The sequence below is a fragment of the Epinephelus fuscoguttatus genome, linkage group LG23 (assembly GCF_011397635.1).
Source record: "Epinephelus fuscoguttatus linkage group LG23, E.fuscoguttatus.final_Chr_v1".
NCBI classification, from domain to species: Eukaryota; Metazoa; Chordata; class Actinopteri; order Perciformes; family Serranidae; genus Epinephelus; species Epinephelus fuscoguttatus.
The window spans coordinates 25,185,501-25,213,343 of record NC_064774.1 but is presented as its reverse complement, the minus strand read 5'-3'; the positions used below and the strand labels follow the sequence as shown (position 1 = coordinate 25,213,343).

Sequence of the window (27,843 nt, the reverse complement as noted above, 5' to 3'; positions counted from 1 at the left end):
TGCTAAAAGGCTTTGCCGAAGGGGGGAGAGCAGAACTGGCAACCGTAGCGTTTAAACAACATATTTTAAAACACAACAACAATGTCAGGAGACAGTGATGTCGGGAGAGCAGGGTGGCCATTATGTATCTTGGTCATCACCATGGCAACCGCCTAATGACAGATTCAAGCTGTAACACTGTCAAGCTGAAGAGATGGGGTTAATGTAAGACACTGCCATGTACAAGGTTTACATTACACGGTTATAATATGCCAAGGAATGAGTCAGAAGGGTTTAATATTGTATCGGAAAAAGTTAGGCTGTCAAAATGTTTTCTCGTTTTCAGGAGAAACTGAGAAAAAAGAATAATTCCATTGCAGCTCCAAAGCCAATTAACATTTGGTTTTACAAGTACAAAGGTGATACAGTAGCTGTGGAAATCTGCAGTGTGTCTTCATTTTTAGCTCACTCTTCACAGGTTAACAGCTGCCTGTTCCCATGCCTGGAGGATAAATGAATCACTCCCATTTGAATGAATAAAAATGACTCTAACAAGCTAGTTGCCGCTATTCAGGTGAAGATTCTCTGTGCCATTTTTCCGGGACTGAACTGTACCCGCTGCTTCCTTGGAAAGATGCAAAATGGCTGACGACACAAGCTGTTACATAAACTATTACATAAAGTCAAAGTGTTTGGTCAAACCCCTGACCCATGATGCGATGAGCCACATGAAAAAAAAACTCTCGGCTGACTCACAGATTCATGCGCTCTCATGAGGTCGGGCCATTCCCTTTGGAGGCAAACTGTTTGCTGTGATTCCTCTGTACTCAAAACCTTTTCATACTGTCAGGCCTGAATCCTGCTGTTCTCTTTTTAAATGGACACAAATTACACATGGAGGGCAAAGTGCCATGTAAAAATAGCGGAGGGAGTCTGGTTTGATGCGATGGCTGTCTGTCTGTCTCACATTATTGAAGTCATGAGCTTCAAATCTTCAGCTAAGCCCTCGATCCCAACCCCCCATACTGTCAGTATGAACCACATTCTGTGTATTCGCTATGCAAAAGAGGAAAAGCTGTTAATGATATTCATTGCTGTGAAATGTGCTCAGTGTATACACAGTTGATTCACACTTACATGCACAAATGTAGAGGCTGCTCATGCAATAGCTACGTGCACATTGTATATGTCCTTCAAATTTTAATGCCTGCACATTCTCTGCTTCTTCGCTCCCTCTGATTCATTTCTTTTTTCTTATGCTCCCTCTTGAAAACTGTTAAGTGCAATCTAGTCCTCATGAGATTCTCTCCAAGTATTACACCACACACACACACACACACACACAGCTGAGAGAGAAAGAGCACATCAATTAGGACACATGGCGGAGCAGAGACTAGGAGCACTTTCTACTCCCCTGCTCAAAAAAATAAACATTTCAAAAGAATATACTGTATATGTCTCAAAATGTAGCAGCAGATTTCACACGAATATCTGCATATTACAGCAGTCTCTCATTTTCGTCTGCCACTCTGCCGCAGGAACAACAACGGCCTTGTGTGGCAAGAATTGCATCCTATAATTCAAATCTGTCATCTGTAATTTAATCTTGTGCATGTAGTTTTGCCCTAGTCAGTGCCTTTATCTTCGGTCAGTGTTGCAGCTCTGAATGTGTGCAGGATGTTCTCAGTGTATTATGGTTCTACATCGTCTTGTACTCCGCTGATTTTTCGGAGTTAGTTATGAGAGTTCACAAGTAGATTTCGGCTCGGGGACACAGACCCCACATGTGCATTTGTCCCCCACTTTCCAATAAAAACATAAAAAAAAACGGAGGATTTATATTTTGACAAATTTAAAGATATTTTCACCATGAACTAATGTAGAAAAGAAACAAGTTAGTGCATAAAAAATCATCAGAATGCAAGAAATTAAGTGTTTGAGGCTTCAAATTTTCTGGCAGAGGACTCCTAAACCCCCTGTTTCACACGTGTCTCACTCAAATGTCAAAGTGAAACCTCCTGGCAGTGCATTTAATTCAGAAACCTCTCTCACATCATTTTTGTGATGCATTAAAGCTGAGTTTCCCCTCCATCCATCAGCATGCAGTGAAGACTTCACCAGTCGTCCTGATCACACACCTTTGCGTGCCTCTCATGCAAGTGTGCAGATTGTGCGCCTCTATACTGCCACTCTACATCTGTGTATACATACAGTATGTGTGTGTCAGCTCCTATCTGTTGTACCCTACTTTTAAATCAATGGGAGAAGTAGTAGTAGTGCTCTCATGCCTTTTCAGCTTAGTCCAACCTTGTGGGTGGCAAGATCAAACCTCGTCAGCCTCCCAATTTCTTGCCAAACTCACAGCCTGTCTTTCCGTCCTCCTTCTTCCTTCCTTCCTTTTCCTCTTCCTTACCCAGATTACATTTTCACACCCCCCTCTATTTTCTCTTTGATCCCCGCCTTCTTCTCCCTTTCTCACTCCCCTTGCACATTACTTTTATCCCATCGTTTCTGTCTTGTAACGTGCCATTTTTATATCCTTTTCTTCCTTCTCCTTTTTCTCTTTGTATCTCAGCCTCTTATCTTCTCCCTCTTATTTCTACTTATCTCTTCTTCTGTTCGTCTTTTCTGCCCTTCTCAGTATCCTTTTCTCATCCTCTTCCGTCCTCTACTTCATCCCTTTTTTCTCTTTTGCTCCCAGCGGATAACAGTACAGTAGCTCCACTGGATTACAGTACATCATGCAGATTTGTGTGTGTGTGTGTGTGTGTGTGTGTGTGTGTGTGTGTGTGTGTGTGTGTGTGTGTGCGTGCGTGTGCGTGTGTGTTAATGTATGCATGATGTGATTTGTGACATAGCCTAATCCTACACAACGTAATGCAGATAGGAGGGCATTAGCGCGCATGTGTATGTGCACTATTTGAGACTGATCTGAGGACAGACTTAAGCATGTACAGTATATGAGGTATATAAGCGACTGTGATTTGTGCGTGTACTGTACATGTATGTGTGTGTGAGGGGGTGATATTTCACTTCACTTCTTCATGTTTCCATGCCAACCATACATTCTCCATATGGCTCGTATGTCTTTCAGATTCTAACAGAAATTTCTCCCTTCCGTCGTCTCTCATCTCTCGTTCTTCTAACCCTTCGTCGTCTTATTCCTGAATGCCAGCAGAGGCTGTGGATGCAGTACTACATGTTGGGCCAACATAATGGAGGCTTCCTCATGTCTTATTTATAGGTTTGAGTACTGATATCCACTCCAGCAGTAGATTGATGCTGGATTCGTTTTCCCCATCAAGGTGTTCGTGTGCTTCTTGTGTAGTAGTTGGATTATAGTTCAGTTTCGGGCTTCGTGTATCCACAGCATGGATGTGTCACCCATTATCAGGTCATGTGCATTCGAAATTGCATGTGCATTGCGGTTTGCAGGGGCTTTGCCAGCTAGATCACATCAATGTTGTGGGCAGTCTTTGGAAAAGCAAAATAAGCAGAGACAGAAAGGCATACAGGCCACTGTGTGATGCACTGCAGGAGATTTCATGTTTTATTTAGACATTTTCAACCAGGCTTCACTTACCATTTTATTATTAATAACAAACAAATATTTACACCCTGATATGTCCCTTTATCTCGTAGGCTGAAAGATTCAAAACTCCATTAAATATTTGGGTATTTTAATTTTGTATTTCTAGAATCAAACATAAGCCTTATTTACAACTGGATACATTTACATGCACACTAATGTTCCCCTATTATTCTGAATGTGATCATATTCTGAATTTGACACGGTGCATGTTAACAGCTTAATTCATTTGGATTTTCCAAATTAGGACATATTCCAAATTTAGCATTTTCCCTTATTATTTGGGGTTTAGGAGCATTTTTTGAGCACATATGCAGCCCGTTCAGAATATACATCTCAACTGGGGTTTGCACCCCAATTTGTGGCACACGGTGCTACTGCTAGCCACACACTGCTGAGGTAAACTTGGAAGCTAGAACCTTTTTTGGGCATATGCACCGGATTAGGAACTCCAGTAGAATGAATAGGTTCCATCCTGGTATCTGGTATCTAGGTATCATTATAAATCTATGACACAAATCAACTCACTAACAGTTTGCAGGGCTGTGGGGTAGAGATAGCCTGAGTGTCAGACTGAAGCTCCCAGAACCTTCAGTCTGACATGGCTTCCATTGAAAGCAATTTACAAGGGGGAGGGAATTTGATTTTTCCCTAACCAATCAGTAGAGATCAACGACTCACCCAGAATCTGATGTCATTAGTATCCATGCCTTGGGGGTGCCGACAACAAGCGAGCACTGCCCGTTTAAAATGTCTCCGTCATCGTGCACGCCCAGCTGCATCGCCGTTAAATCCACTTTAGCAGCTTCCTTAATTTGGTCCTCCATTAATGTGAGTAGTGGCGAAATACCTCAGTAGCATCGCTAATGTGGTCTGTAGGATCTGTAGCGGTCGCCATTGTTGCTATCCTCACCAGTTACCCACTGGCGTACAGCTTGACATCAGCGTGGCGTTGATTGGCTAATCGCTAGACCCACCCCCACACCCGGCGTTCATTGGTCCGTCCATCGTTTAGACGAGATAAATCGCAAATTCATATCAGTATGCCAGACCAGAGATGCAAGCCTACTCAGCTGAGTGGGCGGGGTCTGTGGTCTGGAACCAGGCTAGGGTAGAGATGCATGCCCAAAAGAAAAGCCAACATTTCTGGTCAGAGGAAGAAACACATTTACTTTTAAACATCATGAAAAACTTGGATATTAACAGGTTTTTGGATATGCGCAAATATCGCAACACAACCTTTGCAAGAAGCTGGTTGATGGAACGAAAGGGGGAGGCTGTGTTTGCACAGTCAGATAAGTCCACCACTGTTAAGAAAAATTTCTTAACTTTCTGTCTTTTTTCTTTAAAATTCTTTTGATGCAATAAAGCAAAATGACAAGAGCTCCAGCTGATCCACTTTTCTATATTTTGACGTGATAAGCAACACGTTAATCATAGTATGCATGGCTACATGTAAACAGCAGTGTTAGTGGAATGTTTCATTAGCAACTTAAACAGTTTAGTTGGAATATTGTCTTTTAGGGAATAAGAGCAAAAACAGGAATACTTTCCACTAATCATAGTGACTGTCTACATTGCATTCTGAACTGTATGTGTCTTGTAGAGTCTGGATTTGAAGGAACACATCAAGTTTCAGTCATTTCTCAAAATATCTGTCTCATCAAAGTTGCTCCACATCTACACTCTGTCATTTTGTAGCAGCATCATTACTTCTAAAATGGTTGCCTGTGTACATCAGTTAAAGTTTCTCACCTTAGTGTACCCAAAAGTAGCATCTGTAGCAACTACACCGTGTAAACAAACACCAGCTGTGCCAACAGCTATGGCAGATTAGTCCCCACAATACTCTGATGCTGCGTGATGTGAATGTGAGAGCTCACAAAGCCCTGGAGATAAAACCTCTTCATAAGATGCCCTTTGCTGGAGGACTGGACAGTGTTTTTTTAAGTGTCAGAGGGTCACTTGTGCTCTGACATTATTGAATTTCCCATGTAAGCGACAGAGGAAACCTTTATCCTTCTTTTCCACTGGTTTTTATCAGCTGCCTTTTTTCTCTCACTTCATTTTCTGGTCCCGCCCCCTTCCTGTTTTTCCACAGCCTATCTTCTTGTCTTCTTACGTTCTCTCTATCAAAGTCTAGTCCTCCTCCTGCTTCATATCTACTTCTGTCCCTCTCCTCAAACCTCAAATCATGTACTTATCCATCTCTGTCATCCCACACACACCAGAGATGCAACTTTATTACTCACCACAGCTGGAGACCACTTAGCATGAGTGTGTATGTGTGTGTGTGTTTTGTGTTGTTTCTCATTATGCGTTCCATGATATCATTAAGAGGGGGTGATATTGCTCCCCTTAAGAGCTTTTTTATCTCTCTGGCTCTCTCTGTTGGCCTCCCTCAAATTGTTTTGTTTGTGTTGCTACCACTCAGACGAGCAGAGCCCAACGAAGGTTTTCTTTCAGCCTACCTACTCCTGAAGAAGTGTGTGTGGGTGTGTGTTTGTGTGTGGAGAAGAGAGAAAGGTCCAGACAAACTTATATCGTTTGATCATACCCAGCTCTGCTGTACGTTTCTGCCTCTCTGCACTTTGTACTATCTGTAAAAACTGAAAAGCTGTTGTCACTCAGAATCCCGCTAAGTCCGAAGTTAGCACTTTTCATACTGATTCATTAACTTCTGAAGTCATTCCTGATAGTGAAGCAGCAGACAGAGTAGAGTTACAGTAATATGTTGGGCATTTTAGTAGAAAGAAGATTATCAGCATTACAGTTAATCAAAAAAGTTCAAACAAGGTTGTTTGAGTTTTCAGCCTGCAGTTTGAAGTGCATTTATACCCCATATACCACCAGTATCAACTATCAGAGAGTTGCACATGACCACCCTGCAAAGACTGGCACATATGATCTGCACCTGCTTGAGAGGAAATAAGTCTCCATACCAGCAGATGGTGAAAGTATGTATTCACCATTCAAAAAGGGAAACAGGATGAATTCCTGATGTCAGTTAGCCAGTTAGCACACTGACAACACAAAGAGCTCAATGGCTAAAAAATAATTGTACCTAAAATATCAAGGTTGTTTTACTGTGACGACTTGCCAATCAGAGTGATTTCATTCACCATGGGACTCTGCTGTATCCGACACCAATTCAACATGCTGAATTGGCCAGATAAAAGCCAACGAGGGCCGACAGCGTAGAACACAACTCAAAAACTAGGGCTCATTGACAGGTGGCTGACCATAAGCTTGGTTTAAGGGCCCTAACGCCCATCTCTTCTGATAGACAGGCTAAAGAGATGATATCCTCTGAAATCAGTGGTGTAGTGGTGGTTGATGAGGTGGGTGTACTCCTAGGTAGATGGATAGGTTACCGAGGAGGGAGTGGGTATACTCCCCTATAAACAGTATTTCACTGGCCTTTTGGCTGACAGGTGGATATAATGTAAACAGCCAGAAAAAGAGGTGGGTATACCTGCATATACCCCTCCACCACACCAGCTAGCTAGCCTTTGATAAAGCTAAATGTACCAACTTTTTTCTGCCTGAAAGATTAATGATCTGACACCTTAGTACCTCTGCCATGACTGTTAAGTCTTCACTTTGAGTTGAGCAGGATAAGGGAAAAACTACTGGCCTAATTTTCAAGTGAAGTGTGTCCCATGGGCCAGGGACACATTTTGTTTGTTTGTTTGTTTATTTGTTAACATTGCAAGATGGGGCATTTGGTTTTGGTGGAATAAAACCCAATGTTCAGACTTTAAGCTTCACAAGAACAAGCAATAATATTGACCGCGATTTAGAAGTGCATAATAAATGCACAAGCTTTTTACATCATTCTAATAGTTTTGGAAATATATCCAGACATAGGCATAGTAGTTGAGCTTGCAGATTTGCATATCATAGAAGACGTACTATTTGCCTTGGCAAAGGTCTTCTAGGTATACCAGCAGGCAGCAAATCCTTTTATCATAATTTACAAAGTGATAATATATCATTGTTATGTTTGCACTCCAAAATCAGTTAATGCAGGTTTAAACAACCAATTAAAAGAACAAAGAAGTGCATTAACTCCATATATAGCCAGTATCATCCATCATTTAAAGGCAAATGAAATGTTATAGAGTAAATGTAATATAACACAATGGGATTATGATCTCACAAGCTTTTAAAGTGTAATCAGATTACAGTAATCCTGTTTTTTTTTTTGTTGACTATAATTCTGGTAGTCAGCTGAAGGTCTTGAGGATGTGTCGTCTTCTTCATCCTTTCTCTCTTTCTGACTGTCCTATAAAAAGTCAAGGTGAGAGGACGGATGGCATTGCTTAAGGAAAACAACTGCCTTGTGGTTTGCATTGTTGTTCAAGTTTTACACTTTCAACCATAACATTTTATGATCTCACTTTTACTGTGTTGCGGCAATTCTCCCACAACTCTCTGTGTGCGTTTGTGTGAGAAAGAGATGGAGAGATTTAGAGGTTCCGCCACAAGCAGGAACGGTAAAACCAGAGCGCGTATATAAATCAGCCTCACTCAGGAGAATGAGTTGTTTGCTGCGGCCGTTCTCTAAGATGCTCCGTCTCACACACACACATGCTGGCAGTACCTTAAAATATGGCAGTCTTGCAATGCCTGAAAGCGCACATATGCACACACACAAACACACAACTTGCAGCAGTTGTAAATCAAAAGTAGAACTGGAGCCAGAAGAAAATGGAAAGAGATGGAGACAGAGATATAAAGAGAGCCTGTGTCCATTAAGTAATGCGATGAGGTCTCAACTAATCAAATCAAACTGTCGCTCAATCATTCACTTCCATAAGAACTTTAGGGCCTTATGTAAACTCACACACACCCTGCGGCAATATAAAACTTACCCATTAAACTGATTTACAGCCCACTTGATTCTGTTTGGGGCTTTTCAATCAACAATACCTTTTGTTGACCTTTTTTCACTCTGTCACTCTCTTTTTTCCCCCGCTGCCTTTTTCAGTCTCTATTTCTGGAAGTGCGAGTGCTGTGTTCAGTGAACTTGGTCTGTGTATGTCTGTGCTTTGTGTCAGTCTGTTGACGGACTGGGGCATTGAGGCTGCTGTCTGACAGAGGAACTTTCTGGGGAGCAGGTGTCAAAAAGTAACAAGGTAGAAATATAGAGAGAAGGCGAGACAGAGACAGAGGAAGTGAATATAAGTAATGTATTGCATTTAGAAGTGTATTCACATTTCAGGAACCCATGGAAGGCAGGTGTGCATATCCAGATCTGGAACCATTTCAATACATTTTCATGGCATCTTGTGTTGGATTGAACTTGTTTGGATTATAAGTAGTGAATTAGTTATTAAGGAATCTGCGATTTCACAATGAAAACGTACCATCACCTGCAGGGCAGACTTTACCTGCTGGAAAAAACACTCAAGAACAAAGTACAGATCTCTCAGGACAACATGGGGGACTTTCACATCAGGGACCCAAGCCTGGATCCGTGTACACTTGACTCCAATGTCCAGTTCATTTGATCAGTGTGAACACTGTGTACCGTATGCAGGCATGGAACACTGATCAGTACTCTTGAAAAGGTGGCCAAGAGTATGGTTCATGTTTACTCCAGTATGGTACTCATCAGGTGTTAACACCAACTGAACCAGTACATGAAAGTGGACGGCTATTAAACTGAACTACAAGGAGTTTTTAGCAGGTTATAAAACAGTCTCAGTTTACTACTGATGCCTCTGCATCAGATGGCAACACAGCCCGCAGCAGACAGACCTAGATTCGCTGCTGCCTTCAACCTGCAGTTGAAGCTCCAGCGTGAGGCCGAGAGCCCCGCAACAGTAGCGCTTCTCCTCCCACCAGGAGCAGAACTTCACCTTGCTGCTCTGCTGGTCCCCACTAATGATGGTTGCAGGGTTAGCAGTGTGTGTCTGCAGCGCCCTTTTCTGGACTGTAGCACAGCAAAAATATCACGTAGGTGATAACGCAAGTGTATTTGCGTACAGAACAACATTACAAAGTGAAAGCTGAGCGGCAGAGGAGTGCGGGGGGCATTTGTATTCAGGCAATATGAAAATGCCGTTAATTATGTTGGTGTTGGGCGTGAACTCAAATGCACAATTATGTTGGCAAACAGCAATGGGAATGTTAAAAGTTCTGCATGTAATCAGTAATAAAACAAAGTATTGGGGAAAAAAAAATTGTGTCCAAAAGTATCTAGTTGGGCAAGTTAATCACCAGAGCTAATAGCGTTCATCCTGAGGAGGGCATGAATGTCTGTAACAATTTTCATGGCAATTTACCCAACAGTATTGAAAACATTTCACTCTAAACCATAAATGTCAGAACAAGGAAGTGCCAAAAACTGTAGTTCCACAAATGGCCACTTGAGGCTGCCGCCGAGAGCGGGTTAATCCCCATAGACCTCCATGTTGAAATGCCCAACTTTACAGCAGAAATAAACGTGTTTACAGCCTGGTACAAAAAGTGGTTTTGGTCTTTTTAGCTGATCTAATGTTCATGACAACTGTATGTCACCTGTTGAAATTTTTAAAGCTATAAATTATACATATTTAAGGGCAGGGCTGTTCTGAGTGACTGTGGCATCACCACAGAGTCAGTGCTCCTCTACAGCTCCACCCTGGCAACCAAGCATAGTCACTTCTAGCTCCAAAACACCATGATGGCGACAGCCAAAATGCCAAACACCAATGGGTGACATCAGTATGATATGTTCGTTGTTTTCTACTGTCTACTGGGATTACCCAAGTCACTAGGACTAATCCCCTGCGAACTATAAATATCCACACAAAATTTCACTGCTATCCATCTCAGAGTTGTTAAGATATTTCTTTCTGGACCAGTTGACAGACTGACATTGCCATCCCTACAGCCACACTGCTGTCACAAGAAAGAATGTCAAGTTGTGGCTTGTAGGAAAGATGTTATGTGTCAGGTTATCATCCTAGTTATAATCTGGATATCCTTTTTCAGTATTAATTTTGTGAAGTTTGACTTCACAGTTCGACTTGGAGTTATATTACTGCTGATGTTTTATTCTGAGGTATTTACTGTGTTAGTTTGTTGGTAGTTCAGTGCTGCCTTGTCCCTTGGACATCTTTGCCATCTTTACATCAAGGACCACATCTGCAATAAGTCTTAGAACATAGCGGCCCTCAGCATTTTTAGAGTTGTGTGTGATTGGGTGTGCTTCTCATAGCATCAAAAAACTTCAGTAAAATGCATGACATCTAAAGCCAGAGCCTCATAACACTTTACACGACCTCAGAATGATACACTCAAAGCCCTGGACCATCACTGATAGTCCCCAGGACCAGTATTATAGCTTTCAAGTCTCTGATGTTGGAGCCTCATACAAGCACTCAAAAACCCCACAGAGGAGCAGTTTCCCAAACACTGTTTTAACTACATAACTGAGCAAGGAAGGTGTTAAACGCCTAATCCTTAATATTACTTACAGATATGTTCTCATGTATAATTGAGGAGAGACGCTGGGATAGAAACTCACCTCCTGTGACCATGAGCAGAATAAGCTGTGTTTAAAAATACATGCATGAAAATGGAGGAAACAAGAAAGGAAGAACTGGGTCCATGTGATGACAGTCAGAAACAAAGTCAGCGAGAGACGAGGACGAGGTGAAAAGGGAGCCGAAAGAGGAGGGACGAGGGCAGAGATAGAGATGGAGAGAGGAAGGCCCAGATGGGAGTGCTGCTACAGCCAGCACCAACTATGAATAATGAAAGCACTGCAGTCAGCGTGTGTGTGTGTGTGTGTGTGTGTGTGTGTGTGTGTGTGTTGTCTGCAGGTGTTAATGTGCTAAATTAATGCTTACATATGTTTATGAGCCCTCCAAGTGTTTACCAGGAACGCGTGTTCATGCGTATCGTGTCTGTGTACATTGAGCTGAATTGTTTGTGTGTTTGTGTGTAACTAGTAGAGCGTGGGCACATGTGGGGGTGGCTGCCTCTCTGTTCATACAAACTGTGCTCTGTGTTATGTGGATGATGCGCAGCATGAGAAACATCATGTGTGTACATATCCACTGTGTGCATGCACCTTATCTTTGGAGGTTATATGATTTGTCTGTGTGTGTAAATGCAAGGTAAATGGTAATTCGTCAGTGCGTGTGTGTGTGTGTGTGTGTGTGTGTGTGTCTTTGTGTGTGTGTTTGCTTTGTCCCCCTGACTGAACTCAGTGTGTATTGAGCCGTGACCCTTCACATCTCAGTGGAGTCTATCTCATTACTCATACTCTTTCAGCCTCTTTCAGTCTCTCAGTCTCCTTCCTCTTCCTCACTCCTTTCCTCCCTTGCCTCCTACTCCTCTCTGTACATCTCTTTTCATTTGACCAAATGCTCTTTTTTCCCATCCTCTCTCCCCAGTCTCTCTCATCTGCTTTCATTTCCCTATCCTTTTACCTCTCTTACCTTTCCTCCCTCATCTCACTGTCAATTGACAGTTCGCCGAGCCTTCCTCCCTTTAGTTACTGTTGCTACATCTTTTAATCTTTCCATTCCACTTAAGTAGAATCTAGGGTTGGGTACTTGTTTCGGTACCTGGAATTTGGTACTGCTACCCAACAGTACCTTTACTGTCTCTGTAATACCAAAACTTAATTTCTGAACAAGCTGCAGGAGACTAAAAATGCAATTCTGCTCTTCTGCTCTTCTCTAATCACACATAGAGCTAATCTTCTGTTTCGGTCTGTCTGTCTCCTTGTGTGTTTGTGTGTGTGTATGTGTGTGTGTGTTAGTGTGTCTTGTCTAGCAGTGATATTAGACTATTAGTAAAATAGAAAGGAAAATCGACCAGATGTCGGAAATTCTCTGGAAGATTAACTCTGCAGCTATAGCTTTGGCTCACTAGGAAGCCAACGGAGTGGACTTGGAGCTCCGAGGCTGGCTTCCTTGCTTCAGTATGTTACTGCCTCCTGTCTAAAGTTGAGTCTGCTGGCTCCGTGAAGCCCCCTTGCCACCCTAGGAACTCCATGTCCGGCTTCCAGGCTTTGGGTTGCTTTGTGGCACTTATGCTCTTGTCTAAACCAGGCTTTCTTGCCCAGATAAGCCCTCAGGTGCCGACATTTGGCACTAAAGGCTTTAACGTTAACTGGTACTCGATAGTACCAATGGTGTTCGGGAACTAACCCAAGTGAAAAAATAACTTTTCAACAACTCCAGCATTTTCAAGTGGCATTATTGTTGGCACCACTGTCTCAAAGACATGGTTGCTTTCTGCTTTCTGTTTGCCTCAGAGTCTAGCAACTACCACAGTGTCGATTATTTTTATTGTAGACTAAGCTGTCAATTTCTCCTTTTTTGTCATTTTCTTGATTAATCAATTAGTTATTTGGTCTGTAACATGTCAGAAAATGGTGAAAATCTGATCCGTCAGTGTTTCCCAAAGCCAAAGATGACATCCTCAAATGTCTGTTTTGTTTTTGTCTTTTTTTTTTTCACCTAAAATGTTACTCAACTGATTCACTGATTATCAGATTAGTTGTTGACTGATTTAATAGTTGACAAGTAATCGATTTGCAGCTGTACTGCCTGCTGTTGTCACTAGTGGGGATAGTAACTGCTCAGAAATTACACTGACACTCTTTGGTAGCTCTGAATAGCTACCAATAGCAACCAGGGAAAACAAAAGTGCTCTCCTCACCCTGTTTTGATTATGCAATGGTTCATTTGTGCCATAAATTAAGCCTTCGTTTTCCCAGAAGATCGTATCTGGTGGCAGACAGAATTGCGTAGTTAAAACAAAGCTTATTGGGAAACAATCTGAATGCTGATGGTGTCATTATTCTATAGCCATTAAATTGTGCAGTCAGTGTTTACTTCATAATTAAAAGTAAGAGCAAAAACTTGTCTATTTACACTTTAAGATGTGACAGAAAGTGATTAAAGCAAAGAAATCAGCTCTAAGGTTTAAAATATAAAACATATTTCATGTCTTCCACCCCATTTTGTCCTTCACTAAATGGATTTGCATGTAGTTGGTTTTTTTCCTCCCTCATGTCACATCTGACTAAACAATACTTTCATATCTTTTCCAACATTGTTGAGAGTTGGCCGCTCAACCTGATGAGCTGGAAATAGCAAATCCAGCCAGTTTGATCCGCTATTGCTGTGACTGCTCACCAATGAAAACAATGCGCTTCCACTTCTCCACACCTCCATCACTCTCTCACACTCCCCTCCTCCCTCCTGTTTTTTCTTTCTGTTGAACCGAAGCCTATTTGTGGTGTCAGAGCCAACATGGCTGACAGTGAGGCATATGATGACACAACCAGGTGGAAATGAACACTCTCTCTTCCTCTTTGGCTGTCAGGTGCAGATGGATAGTTGAGATGAAGATTATATACTCTGGGTGAAACAGACCAGAAGGAGCCAGACGGATGTGAAGGGCCAGAACTAATACACATGTCATGAAATACTTTCTATGCTGTCAGCCTCCTTTATTACATTTATACATTCGTAACCGCTGCCTACTTTAGGGTATCCTTAAAGCATCCGACTGACAGAGTGTGCCTCCATCTTTCTTTTCACTATTTGCAAATGCTCTTTTCTTCAAGTGACACATACATCTAATATGCAGGATCTAAAATATATCTGACCTTACTAACCAATGAGTAGAACAGTGTTAACGAAAACTTCCCAAGTTCAAATTAGATGATACACTGGCAGATTTGATAGCAATGCCACGTCATCTATTTCCTCAGTCAGACACCGCTCACAGTCACACTCTGCTATTTTTGAATATCCCCACTGCTTTTTTTTCCAATTAACTTGTTAAGGTCTGGTTGCGGCCCCCTCAAAACTCTTTGCGCTGCATTTTAGGGTTTTCCCCTGGGTGCTCCTAATTGAAAATGTCTCAACTGTGGCTGTGCTGCACATTGCATCACTGTCAGCTGGAGGGAAAAATGGAGGGGGGGTTAGCAGTCTCATAGAGTGCCCCACTGAGCAATGTCAACTTGGGCTTCAACCTTCATCTTCATGCAAAGGCTCCTAATCTTCTTCTGCGAGAGGAAATGGAGGAGTGCAAACTTAATCGTGTTCAATTCTGTCTCTTGTTTTTGTTACTTGTTAGAATAGACAACATAGGTAACCACCAAATTTAACAATGATAATAATGACTTTCTTTAAATAGCACATATAAAAACAGAGTTTACAAAGTGCTTTGACAAACAAAGCAAAGCAGAAACAAGAAACCCCAGAGGCAATACAACAATGGGAGCCAAACAGTAATGCTGAACTAAAGCAAGATGCACAGATGATAATGAGAAACAGAGGTAAAAATAAGTTTAAAAAAAAAAACGTTACAATAAAAGTAATAGAAAGAATAAAAGCAAAACACAAAATACGAATAATTATAATAATAAGGAGGATATTCTCTTATTGTTTATCAGCTAAGGTGTTTATTTGTGTACCTTTTTTCTTGAGAGTGGGGGGCCTAAGGTGAAGCTTGCCCAGGGCATCGACTATATTAGGTCCGGCACTGTTAGCTAAGAGGTTTTGATAGTAATGAGGAGCAGCAGAAATGACTTCCTGTCTGGTTACAGCCTGAGGGGGTGAGACCTCCGCAATTTTAATGGACTGCTCTAAACACCTCTGCTATGAATGCTCTCATATTATAAAGGAGAGCGTGAAACTAAAAAGGTTAATTATGTGGAATAAACTCACCGAGTCTCATCCTTCTCACTTTTTAACAGGAAGATCATCGAGGTGAAGATTATTGATGACGAGGAGTATGAGAAGAACAAGACCTTCACCATTGAGCTGGGAGAGCCCATTCTGTTGGAGATAGGGCAGAAACATGGTAGGTGTGTGTGTGTGTGTGTGTGTGTGTGTGTGTGTGTGTGTGTGTGTGTGTTTGGAGGGAACATTAAGAAGTCAAGAGAGGAAACAGGGTGACAGACAGAATGGAGCATCAAGCGTCTGCCACATCTAGCTCTTACAAACAGTGTGAGACCTGCACTAATCGTCTGAAACCTCCAATCTAAACTCAGATTATCTTGGGAAACATTGAATGTGGCTTGGACAAGATTTAAAGAAGGGCTGTGAGATGTTTTTGAAACAGTTTCCTTGTCACATTGTTTCGCAATTGCAATCAGTGTTTGGAACAGCACTCCATTACCATATACATAAAGTTGTTTACCACATACAGTGTATAAATAGCCAGGAAGCCTCTATATTGGTGTCTGAAATCACTGCACTATTGCACTGTGGTCATAATGGCAAAGAAGTCTGTAAACTAAGCAGCGAGAAAAGAGCAGATTGAACACAATTTGCAGTTCATTCCTGCTTAATGATCTGTTTTGATCAGGTTCCCTCCTCTGCACTGTCATTTCCTACTTTCTGAATCAACGTCGTTACCGGAGAGCTCCGAAATCCACACATCTAAAACATCTAAGCCCTTCAACTTTTTTAAAACGCAGGAAGCTTTAGTTGAATTTTTTAAAAGGCTCATTACAGCATGCAGACAGCTAATCTCTGGCAGGTGACTCGAGGCTAAAGAGAACCAGCGCCGAAAGTCGATAAGCAATTTCTGCAGCTTGTTCTGCTTTGACATTTCTGTTGAATTTCCACATGATTGAAAGTTTACAAGATGATAAAAGACAAAAAGAAATCTGGAGTAACTTTCGTGAAGTTGTTTCATTTTACAGAGACATTTTCTTTGTCTCATTTAACTTAATTTCACATCTTTCTTTCTTCTATTTAGTTCATTATTTCTCTCCTTTATTAATTAACTGCTGACTGCAGCACTGTGTGTTTGCTTTTTGTGTCATTGACAGGATCATTTACATACATTTAACCACTAACAGACTTTTCTCAACCTGGGGTTCAGGATACCTACAAGGGGTCGCAGGATAATTCTGAGGGGTTGGAGAGGATTAACAGGAACCACAAAACATATAGCTGCTACAAAATGAGCTGTAATCTTTGCTTTTTTCTAGTGAATTATTGAATATTTTTAACCTCTTCAGGGAACCAAAAACATGTTACTTGCTCCATATGTCTCCTACGCAGCCAGTAGACATATGGAGTAAGTAACAAGTGGTCACAACCCAAAACAGTTTGGGCTATAGATCATTGCTCTACAAGATACAGCATCTCACACACAGATTAATCCGCACTCACTTCCCCAACTCAGAATACAAAAGTGAGACTGCAGCTAGGGATTATTTATACTGTTGATTAATCTGTGATAGATTTTTTGACCAACCAACTAATTGTTGGTCTATAAAACTTCAGAAAAGAACGCCTGTCAAAATTTTCTAGAACCCAAAGTGTCATCTTCACATCAACACACACAGTGTGTCTATGCAAAAAAAAAAAAAAAAAAAAAAAGTGTTTAGTCTCACATGCATCTGATGGAACAAGTACGCATCTGTTTAATCAATTCAGCTGTCAGCAGGAGCTGCTTAACTCATATTTTACTCTCGTAGACTTGAACGCAACCCAAAACATATTTTCATGCTTCAAGTCCATTTTCTTCTGTATCATGTAACCAGGATGGATCAGATTATTGTGAAATCATGTCTATTTTTAAATACAAATTACACAGGAATTTTTGTAATAGGTACCGTAATTCCTTGGATTATCATAAAAAGTAATCCAATCTAAATAACTTTGGATAACTTCAAATTTAAACATTAAAATATTGTACCTTTGAATGATAAAAATGGATGCGGCCACAAAAAATTGAGTTTTACAAATCGTCCTTTTCCTCTTTAAGCATCTCAATTTAAAAAAGCAAATAAGATGTGTTTTGCATATTCAGCATTTACAGTTGGCCAAATCAAATTACCCTTTTTAATTACCACCACAAAATGGAGCACTTGCCCAAGAGACCCCTTATGTCAGACACACTTTTCATGAGTTAGTAGCATTAGACATTGTGAAAAAAAAAGTTTCATAATATGGTTAAGTAATCCTTGACAATGTCACAATAATCTAATTACACATTTTTTTAATGTTACCTGGGCTGATTATATTTACTTTTTCGTAATCCTGGTATCAACAGTGATGGTGTGTTGTCTGTGCGATGCCAAAACACGGTTGCCTGGGTCCACATCTTTGAATCCGCCTGCTCCACTGCATTAACTGATTGTCTGACATCATGACATGAAACAGAGGTTTCTCAGTTGAAAAAGTCAACCAACCAGTCGATCCAATGAGTGGGACTAATGCTCTACTGCACTCTGAAAACCTTGTTAAAAACATCTTTTGGCGTGGCTATGTATTGGTGTCGACTTAAAGTGACGTTAGATTCATGTGAATACGTTGGTCTCCAGTGATTGGTTAGAGAAAATTAAATCCCCCTACCCCACAGAAATCGGTTGGAGTAGAGCCAGTGTCAGACTGAGATGGAAACAGAGTGTAATGAGTTGACAGTTCTGTCTGATATCAGGCAAGAAACATGAGCTGCCTACATCCAACACTGTACATGAAGGCATCGTCATGAGCAGCACGTCAGCAGAGAGCGGTAGCAGGAGCTTCAGCACTCCTGCTGCTGCTGCTGCTCTGCTAACCTGCTGCTCCTGTTACTCCTCCTGCATAAACAAGGTGACAGACCTGGTGGAGTGAGGGTCCACACTCTCGATGTCAGTCGAGAGGAGCCAACAGCCCGGGGCATGTTTCACTGCACAGAAGATATAATTGGTTTTATAAGACTGTCACATAGCAAGTGGACTGACATTCACACTCATACACACACTGAGCCACGCGCAGGCTGTGTCACATACTGTACACTGCTTTTTCAATTACAGCAGGTCTGCACTGATAACAGCTGACTCAATTAATGACTGTCACTCCCGCGCACTCGGTGAGGGGGGAAACATATGGATGAATGGAGGGATGCATAGTGGAACACATGGTAATGGAGAGATAGCGAGGTTGTTTCATGGAAGAAAATCTAAATTCCTTGTGGGTATTCATATTTGTAATAACATCGTGGGGTGCTGATAGATTGGATTTCCCATGTGGCCCGTATGTGTTATTAAATATTAGCATTTACATTATAAACTTTCACAACTGCTTGCACACAATTTTAAAATGATACCCCAGCAACACTATGGAACCAATTAATGCTGCTCTGGCAAAAATCAGACAAATGTAAAAAACTCTTGTGATACATTATTTGAGCCAGGCAAAAGCTGAATGTATTAATACTACAGCACATTGCTGCATATTAATCCCACAGATATAAGGAGTCTTGCACTAATTGCAAGAACTGCTTAGGCTACCACAAAGATTTAAGTTTGTTTTACAGGAATAATACCTAAAATTCTTCCTGTATGAGAGTCTTGGGGTGTTATGGTAGTTGTTATTTTGAATTGCTCTTTCCCACTTTGCAGCAACTTTATCCGAACACATCCTTAGTAGTGGTATATTATTGTCAGTAGTTTGCAAAAATTTGAAACCTATACCTTGGACTTTTGCGATGAGAAGTGTTTTGCCTGCTTAAGTTAGTAAATCACAAAATTTAGGTTTACACTATTACACTTTTTTTTTTACCCCAACGTGACTAAAGGTCTTCTTTTTAAATTAAAAATCACAATGCAAGAAAAGAAGGTCCCTTCAAAGAAAAGTTATTGAGAAGCATATTACACAACTTACAATAATGTGAATAATATGAATACAGCATCTGTGACCTTTTTCCAACCACAAGAAAAAAACAAAACAAGCAAAAACACATGGCTACATAATGGCATATTCACCAAAGGAAATGACATGCTTTTATTCAGAATAAAAGTCATGTAGACTGTAGACGGTATAAAAAAAACTGTGACAACACGAACTGGTTTGCAGACTGCCGTTTTGAAGCCTCAGATTTGGCATTTTAGCCGTCGCCATCTTGGATTTTGGGACCAGTAGTGACCATATTTGACACCAGGCAGACAGCCTATCACTCAAAGCCATCACATCATCGGTTAAGTTTAACTCTAAGCCTTAGTAAAATGTAAACGGAGGAGTTACATAAAAATTCACCCCCCATACAGTCGCCATGACAACTGAAATTAGCTACACAGACCAAAATATTTTTTTTGTACCAGGCTGTAAACATGTTTACTTCTGTTGTAAAGTTGGGCATTTTAAGAGGGGGTCTATGGGGATTTACACACTTTTGAAGCCAGCCTCAAGTGGCCATTCAAGGAACTGCAGTTTTTGACAATTCCTCACTGGCTTCATTTTCATGGTTGATGCTAGAATGGATTTTCTGTAGGGAGAAGTACTGCCCTACAATGCTTTGATGCTAGAGTGCAAAGCATTTTACATTTAATCCTAACAAACAAATGTTTGGACAGCATGGTCATGAAATCCCCCCAAAAGAGGCAAAGCCCACAGCTCTGCATCCAGGGGTATGTGGACACTGGAGGAAAGGCGACAGAGGGCCTCAGAGGGTTGTGAGCATGAACCCTGTCAACTTCCTGCTCTCTCTTTCTGGTTCTCTGGCAGAGAAGCAAAGCTTAGCTGGGGTCAGTGGGGCTTGCTAGAGGCTTAACTGGTCATAGTGGATGAGAGGAGAGCCAGGGTCTGGGAAGTTTAATTCATAACAAAACATCATATTGTATAAGCTGACATCTAGTGTGGACACTGCATGTCAGTTGTCCTCCAGTGGGGACACTGGAGGACAGCCGACAGCAGGCACTCAGCCGTGGGCACAGACCCCTGGCCTGACTTTCAGCTGCCTGGCTCTAACCCACAGCCCCCAAGCAGCCTCCAGGAGGCCAGTGACCCAGGCTGTGCTCTGCTCCTCAGCCAGAGAACCAGAGAGAGGGTGAGAGGGCGGCAGGGTTCATGCCCTCGGCCCGGGGCTCTCTGTCGGCTTTCCTCCAGTATCCAAATCCCCCTGGATGTGAAGCTGTGGACTTAATGCATGTTGCTGAGATGGCTGTGGTCAAAATCAACACTCTTTGCCTCACAGCAAAACAACCAATCACAGCAGCATCGAGTTTCTGACAGTCCCTCCTCTGTCCCTCTGGACCATACATTCTAGCATCAACCATTTTTCACCCCCGAGGTTGGCGCTTGATGTATACAGGAGCATAGCGGTATATCACCAAAAAAAAAAAAAAAACCTAACTATAATTGGATTCTTATAAGTTAACCTCTGCATGGTTACACCAACCCTACTGGCAACCCATTCATCTCTGTGGTCTCCTAGGTGACTCCAATGAGAACAAGCCGTTGGTGGGAGCAGAGGAGGAAGAGGTGGCAAAGATGGGCTGCCCTAGTTTGGGCGAACACACACAAGTAGAGGTGGTCATAGAAGAGTCCTACGAGTTTAAGGTAAGTGTATTTGTTTATGCAAATATTGTATTTACGTCTCTGTTAATAGGGATGTGTATGTGTTTATGTGCGTTGTAAGTGCTTCCTTTAATTTTGTTTTTCAAAGGCACCTCAGAATAAATCACAGCTAGTCTTGATGAAATAATAATAACCACCAGTTTGGCAGCCATCAAGACAGCTGCGTTTACTATCACCTATAAAGTAAACTGACTTAAAATGCAAATTGGATGTAAAATGGTTTAAAGTGAGTGTCAGCAGCCCCGGTCTCGAGGATGAATGATTCATTTTGTTCGTCTCTGATGAGATGCTTGTCATTTTGATAGCAGACATGAAAAAGACAACAAATAATTTATTCAGAGGGAGCTGTCACAGGGAGGCCTTAAAAGAAAGAAAGTTGCTGGTAGACTATTCATCCAGCAAATTAGAAAATATATTGGCTTAGTGGAGTAATAAATACTGTATATTAGAAGAAATGTGTTTTCAAATTTGATCAGTGTGTAATTTAGCCATGGATCATTACAAATAATTTGGCATTTCGGATGTGCAGCACAAACTAGGGGCGCCTGTCTGGTGTTCATCTTTCATTTCTTTGTGCATCGTCATGTCATGTGTGTGTTGCTTTATTTTCATTCTGTTTATTTCCAAGTGATTTTGCCTTTGATCTGTGATTTAGTTTTTGTGTTCAAAATTAAACCAATCATATTTATGTTGCACATTTGTCCATTTGTGTCATTTTGAATGTGTGTGTGGGTGTGTGTTTGCAGAAAGCAGTGAATACGCTTCTCTGGCGAGCTGAAAAGGTTATTTATCTGTCTCTTTAGTTGGCCTGTGCATGCAGTGCTTGTTCTTCAATCTGCTACTGTACAAAATGTTGTAATGGTGCCTGAGTCCAGTATCACAGTGCAATCTATAAATCCTTAACTGTTATCCCACACCCAAATTAATTTGAATTATCTTACTAAGACTGCTAATATACAGTAAATCTTGTGTTTTTAATGTTGTTTTTCACTTATTAGATAGTCAACCATGCAGGATTTTCTCCTCACAAAGCTCTGTCAGCTGGGTTATAATAATAGCTGCTAGTGCTCTATAGCCGTTTTTCATCAAATCTTTTATTACTCTTCTTTCTCGCTGTTTTAAACAGAAAACTCAACCACTCTGCCTGATGATTTTTCCTAGATTTCACAGCAATTGTATTAATTAGCACAACCTATACCTCAAATTGTCAGTGTCACGAAATGCTGACTTTTAAATGTAGCATGGGAGCTTATTGAAAGGTTTCCTGTTTCTGTTGCTGCAAATGAATTTAACAATTTGAGGGTTGTGTCTTTCCTGTTCTGCCTGGTCTGTATGCACTCGCATGTTTGCTTTTGTGTGTGGTTTTTTTGTGTGTGTGTGTGTGTGTGTGTGTGTGTGTGTGTGTGTGTAGAGTACGGTAGATAAGTTGATCAAGAAGACAAACCTGGCCTTGGTGGTGGGAAGCAGCAGCTGGAGGGAGCAGTTTGTCAGTGCCGTTACTGTCAGCGCAGGTAACGTGCACACACACACACACACACACACACACACACACACACACACACACACACACACACACACACACACACACACACACACACACACACGTACCAGGCATCATGTTGATTTATGAACAGTGGTTTTGGTTGACATCTTTCTTGACTTCATTTGGAAAAGATGATTGATGATGGAAAAGTACATTTTGCTAAAAGTCTGTATCAGCATTATATTTTGAAACATTTCATTTATGTATTTCAATGTATTCATAGTCTACTTGTTTTGTTTCTCTGTCAGCACGGGACTGGGGGAAGTGTTAGGCATTCTTGCCAAAACACATCGACACCATTCTCCTCTTAAGAGTAGCTTAGCATAATGACTAGAAACAGGCGGAAACAGCTAGCCTGGCTTGAACCAGAGTTTTAAAGATGTTCCTAGTAACACCTCTAAAGCTTACAAAGATGTTGTATTTTGTTTGTCTAATTGAATCTCAAAAAGGAATGTTAAAATGACAATTTGTGGTTTTACAGGAGTTACTTGCAGAGATATTAACTACTCTCCTTCTGAATGGCCAGTACTTGTTGCCTTTGTTTAGGCAAGACGGGTGAAACTGGTTCAGAATAGGATATGAATGTCAGGGTAAGCCAATCAGAGGCACAGTAAGGTGGGTTATTTCTTTACCATCTATGGGCAAATAAATTTGCCTACAGGATGTAACATTTCTGTTTGTCTAGGAACATGCTAATCAGTGAACTTTAACGATGCTGGCAGATGGACGTTTTTCCTTTGCCAGGGTGGCTTACTAGTTTTAGTATTTATGCTAAGCTAAGGTAATCACCACCTGGCTCTAGCCCTATGCTCAGCAGAAAGATATCAATCAATCAGTCAATCCATTTTATTTATAAAGCCCAATATCACAAATCACAATTTGCCTCACAGGGCTTTACAGCATACGACATCCCTCTGTCCTTAAGACCCTCACAGCGGATAAGGAAAAACTCCCCAAAAAAACCCCTTTAACGGGGAAAAAAAAAACGGTAGAAACCTCAGGAAGAGCAACTGAGAAGGGATCCCTCTTCCAGGACGGACAGACGTGCAATAGATGTCATACAGAACAGATCAGCATAATAAATTAACAGTAATCCATATGACACAATGAGACAGAGAGAGAGAGAGAGAGAGAGAGAGAGAGATGCAGGTAATGACAGTAGCTTACAACAACATTAATGAAAGTAATAATATTATAGTTATAGTTCTGGCTACTGCGGTACAATATGTTGAAAGTATGTATTAATACCTGGCAGTATACATGTGTGACAATAATCATATGTGTATAATAACAGAAGAAGTATGACTAATGACTAATGATATGAGAGTGGTGTCAGTGTTCTTATCAAAGGGCCAGTATCCTCAAAAAGAACTAGTTTGTATGATGTGTTGTCTGAGTCATTGGCACAGTTAGCTAATCAAGGCGTAAAGTGGGTGTCAATGACGAATTGGTTTTAGAAAGAAATAGTTGAACACAGCTCCCCCAATTCCTCCTTTGGAGGTGAATGAATTTCTAAAGCTATCTGACCATCTGACAAGCAGTCCTGAAGAAGTATACTGGCAGCTTAACTCTAAGCAAGAAAATGCATGTGCGTATTTCCCATGGCTGTATAAAGAGAAGTGGATACAGCGTTCAAGGTGGGGGTCCATTCACTCCTACAATAGTTGCTCAGTGGCGCATGAAGCCAAAAAATGTCAGTTTCCTAGGTGTAAAATTACTCATATTTTCTGCGTCATTGGGCCTATAGCAAGTGCACTAGAGACTTTTCGTGAGCCGAGCAGTTAACTAACCAATTCAGCCCTCTAGTAATTTGAATTGGGATAGAATTATTTAATCATGTGGCTCTTCTAGACTTTCGAAGTGTTGTCGGATCAAATGGATCAAGTCCCGGTAGTGAGACATTTCACTATGTAGGGGTGACGCACAAAAATTTTAACTGCTGATTTACAGACCGCTCTCTCACAATGTAAGTCTATGGGGGAAAATGTTGTTCAGCCTATGGCATCATGTGACGGCCCCAGACGTTGTTATTCCACCGTGTGGCCACTCTGAAAATGGGCTTCAAAGTCTGCCGCACTTCCTGGGGGCCTGATATGTCACCAAATGTTGAACTAATTCTTGAATCTGATAGCTTTTTATTTTACGGTATTAGCATAAATTGTTTCTAAAAGTTGTCAGTCACTTCCCTCTGTCACCTTCTTTCAATCATCTCTCTGCTCTCCTCTCTGTCTCTTCCATCAACATTTGAATCACCCTCTGCATCCAAAGGAGACGACGACGAAGAGGAGAGCGGCGAGGAGCGTCTGCCGTCCTGCTTTGACTACATCATGCACTTCCTCACCGTCTTCTGGAAGGTTCTGTTCGCCTTCGTCCCGCCCACGGAGTACTGGAACGGCTGGGCCTGCTTCATTGTCTCCATATCGCTTATCGGTGTCCTGACTGCAGTCACTGGTGATCTGGCGTCACACTTCGGCTGCACGATAGGACTGAAGGACTCTGTGACGGCTGTGGTGTTTGTGGCACTGGGAACATCGGTGCCAGGTGAGCGGGGGTGGTTTGATGTGTGTGTAGATTGATGGAGGCAAAGCAGTGTCCATTTTTGTCATGGTAAATGCTTCCTTGCTGATTTTACGTAACATTCAAGCTTTCTTTTTTCAACTATAAAAAACTCCCCCCACAAAAACAGCACTAAACAAATGAGATGCATATTCTTCCCAAATTTCCGATATGACATGGCAACAAACAAACACATAAAAGAAAGAGGACTGATCCTCTCTCCTCCATCTGATTTCAATAGCAGCCGCCCTCAGTAAGTAGGCTGGAAATAAAAATTGAATTGTAAAATGCCAGCTCCATCACAGCCTTCAGTCTGAGCTTGTGGGGACGCATTGTCCCAGGGCTTTAATTCAATTCCCTTTCTCATTCCTCTCGCCAGCCGTTTTATTGTCGCCCCTTCGTATGATTTATAGAAATAGTTCCTTTGCTACTCTTCCAGGCGGTAACTTTGGTGGCTCGCGGCGAGGTCTGAATCAGTTCCTTCAGCAGCCATATTATGTTGTGTGTTGGATTTGGAGGCTGTAAACACGGATTTGATATCCATTACCAGTTTGTTTGTCATGACATGATGATGTTAATTTGCTGGCTTTTTCTTGCTTTTTCTGTTCCGAATCTCTTTCGCTCTTGTTTGTTTAATCACCATTTTCTCCTCCTCCTTCCTCCCTCAGTCTCACATCCCACCTCACTTATCTGTTATCCTTGCTCTCACACCCCATCCCGGTCAATTTATAATTCTGACTTGGTGTTACCTCTGTCTCTTGTTCTCCTCCCCCCTCCTCTTATTGGATGTTGTGTTTTCACTATTGTATCATCCATCATCCTGACCTGTGTGCTGTGGTACCCAGGTGTGTGTGGGTGAAAATGTGTTTGCTCTGTCGAGGTGATGCAAGTTTGCGTGCAGCAGGTCCCTCAGGTCATTATAACTTCCACTGGGAGTGTGTGCTCCCTTGTGTGTGTATGTGTGTGTGTGTATGTGTGTCTCCTTAAAGCTCATTAGAAACATTCATCTCCTCTCTTGTTCCCCTCCTCTCTGACTTGCACTCTTCCCTCCTCCAGATTTATAAAAGCATTTCTGCATTATTACATCGGAGACGCACTGGAGGATTATCCAGCCAATTTACACCAGATTTGCCGATTCAGGCAATTAGAGAGCAAACGCTGATCAGAGGTTTGACACTGGGAGCTGCTACAAGTTTTGGGGTGTTTAAGAGGTTTATGGAGCTCATTTGTAACCATCCGAGACATTTAAACAGTATCAGCGGTGTTAAAACAGTATGTGATTTTTGCGTTGGTGATAAACAAGTCCTGTAGAGATCACAGATTCTCACTGGTTTAAAGTCTTGATCTCACACACTGCTACAGTACTAGCTTGAGTTTATCTGTGAATGGAATGAGAGAGTCTTGGTTTTTGATTGATGTCACACTTAAGACATTAATAGAACATGATTGTTAAAGAGTCTGTCCATCCTAGGTAAAAATGTCTGCCTCCATCCCAGCACACCAACGGCACATTGACAGTTTTGTTTAGGACTGCTTTCTACTGGAAAAATAGTCCTTATAATATATAATATTCATAGTAACAGTAACTGACAATCATAGTGTATTTTTAAAGGTCCAGTGTGTAGAATTTAGTGGCATCTAGTGGTGAGGTTGCAGATTGCAACCAAGTGAAACTTTTCTCGTGTGCCAAGCATGTAGGAGAACTACAGTGGCCAATGCAAAAACATGAATGACTCTATCTAGAGCCAGCATTAGGTTTGTTGGTTCTAGGGTACTGCAGAAACAACTTGGCGGACTCCGTGGAAGAGGACACACTCAGTATGTAGATATAAACAGCTCATTCTAAGGTGATGAAAACACAACAATTCCTAGGCTCAGGTGATTATACACTAACAAGTTTTAGGTTGCAATGTTTCTGACGTTGACCAGTGTAGACCAGTTACACATGACTTAGTTACAGTCATTTATCAATCACATTATTAAGTAGCAAATAGAGTAAGGGATTCAAATGTAAAATTCAGAAATTACAGTACAGTTACTAATCCCAGTAACTTTTCTCACTGGACAAAAAAACGCCTAGCATCTTTCATTGGAAAAGTCACAGTTGACGTTTATCTGCTGGACAAATGACTGCAGGAGTCACAGCTATTCATTAGCTCCAGCTCGGATACAATTGGCAGTAATAGAAATATGACATCCGGGTGGACACACTAACTGGTCTACTGGCAACCCCACAGATATGTGCTAATTTTGGTGGGAATAGCGTATTAGAATAGGGTATTAGTTTGGCATTTCTGGAATCAACTTGTCTGCTGTTTTACCAGGGAGAATCAGTTTCATCTTCAAAACTTTCTTAGCCAGATTGCCAACATAAGCCCTTTAACATTTAGAAATCACCTGGGTTTTGTTTAGAGTCACCTTCTATTTGCTGAAAAAAGGAGACATAAGCAGCAAATCAGAGGTAGGGAATCAGGCTACGCTGTTTCTGAACAAATACTATAGTGTCTAATTTGGGTCTTTGAGAAGGTTATTCACAACTGGGGAAAAAATAATAATATTTGGTAAATGTACAGTGTGATACAATTGGTTTCTAAATTTGGGTATGATCTTCCTCTATGCTGCCAGCAGTAGTTAGAAGTGTGTGTACGTGAGTAGAGGCAATAATGTGCAGTTTCATGACTCAGATTCAAACCCACAATCTGGTGTACCCGTGCGTCAACACACAATCTTTTCATTTCTTTTTGTGCGGTCTGCAACCCATGGGATTACAACATACACCCCCTCCCCCAAGAAAGTTTGGAGGATTTTTTTCATGTTGGGATATGAATTTTAACTAATCTCACTGACATTCAAAT

General features: G+C 41.4%; 1 protein-coding gene across 2 annotated transcripts in view; it reads left to right on the top strand.

Moving 5' to 3' along the window:
* LOC125883892 (sodium/calcium exchanger 1-like) overlaps positions 1–27,843 on the top strand; it is a 126,325-nt gene that overhangs the window by 95,874 nt on the left and 2,608 nt on the right. The window contains exons 12-16 of one of the 2 annotated variants that reach the window (XM_049568510.1): positions 15,288–15,394; positions 20,747–20,871; positions 21,636–21,671; positions 22,301–22,400; positions 24,701–24,973. In XM_049568510.1, the coding sequence (XP_049424467.1) occupies positions 15,288–15,394; positions 20,747–20,871; positions 21,636–21,671; positions 22,301–22,400; positions 24,701–24,973 (641 nt within the window). The remainder of the gene's footprint in view (positions 1–15,287; positions 15,395–20,746; positions 20,872–21,635; positions 21,672–22,300; positions 22,401–24,700; positions 24,974–27,843) is intronic. The other variant, XM_049568511.1, reaches the window with a different exon arrangement.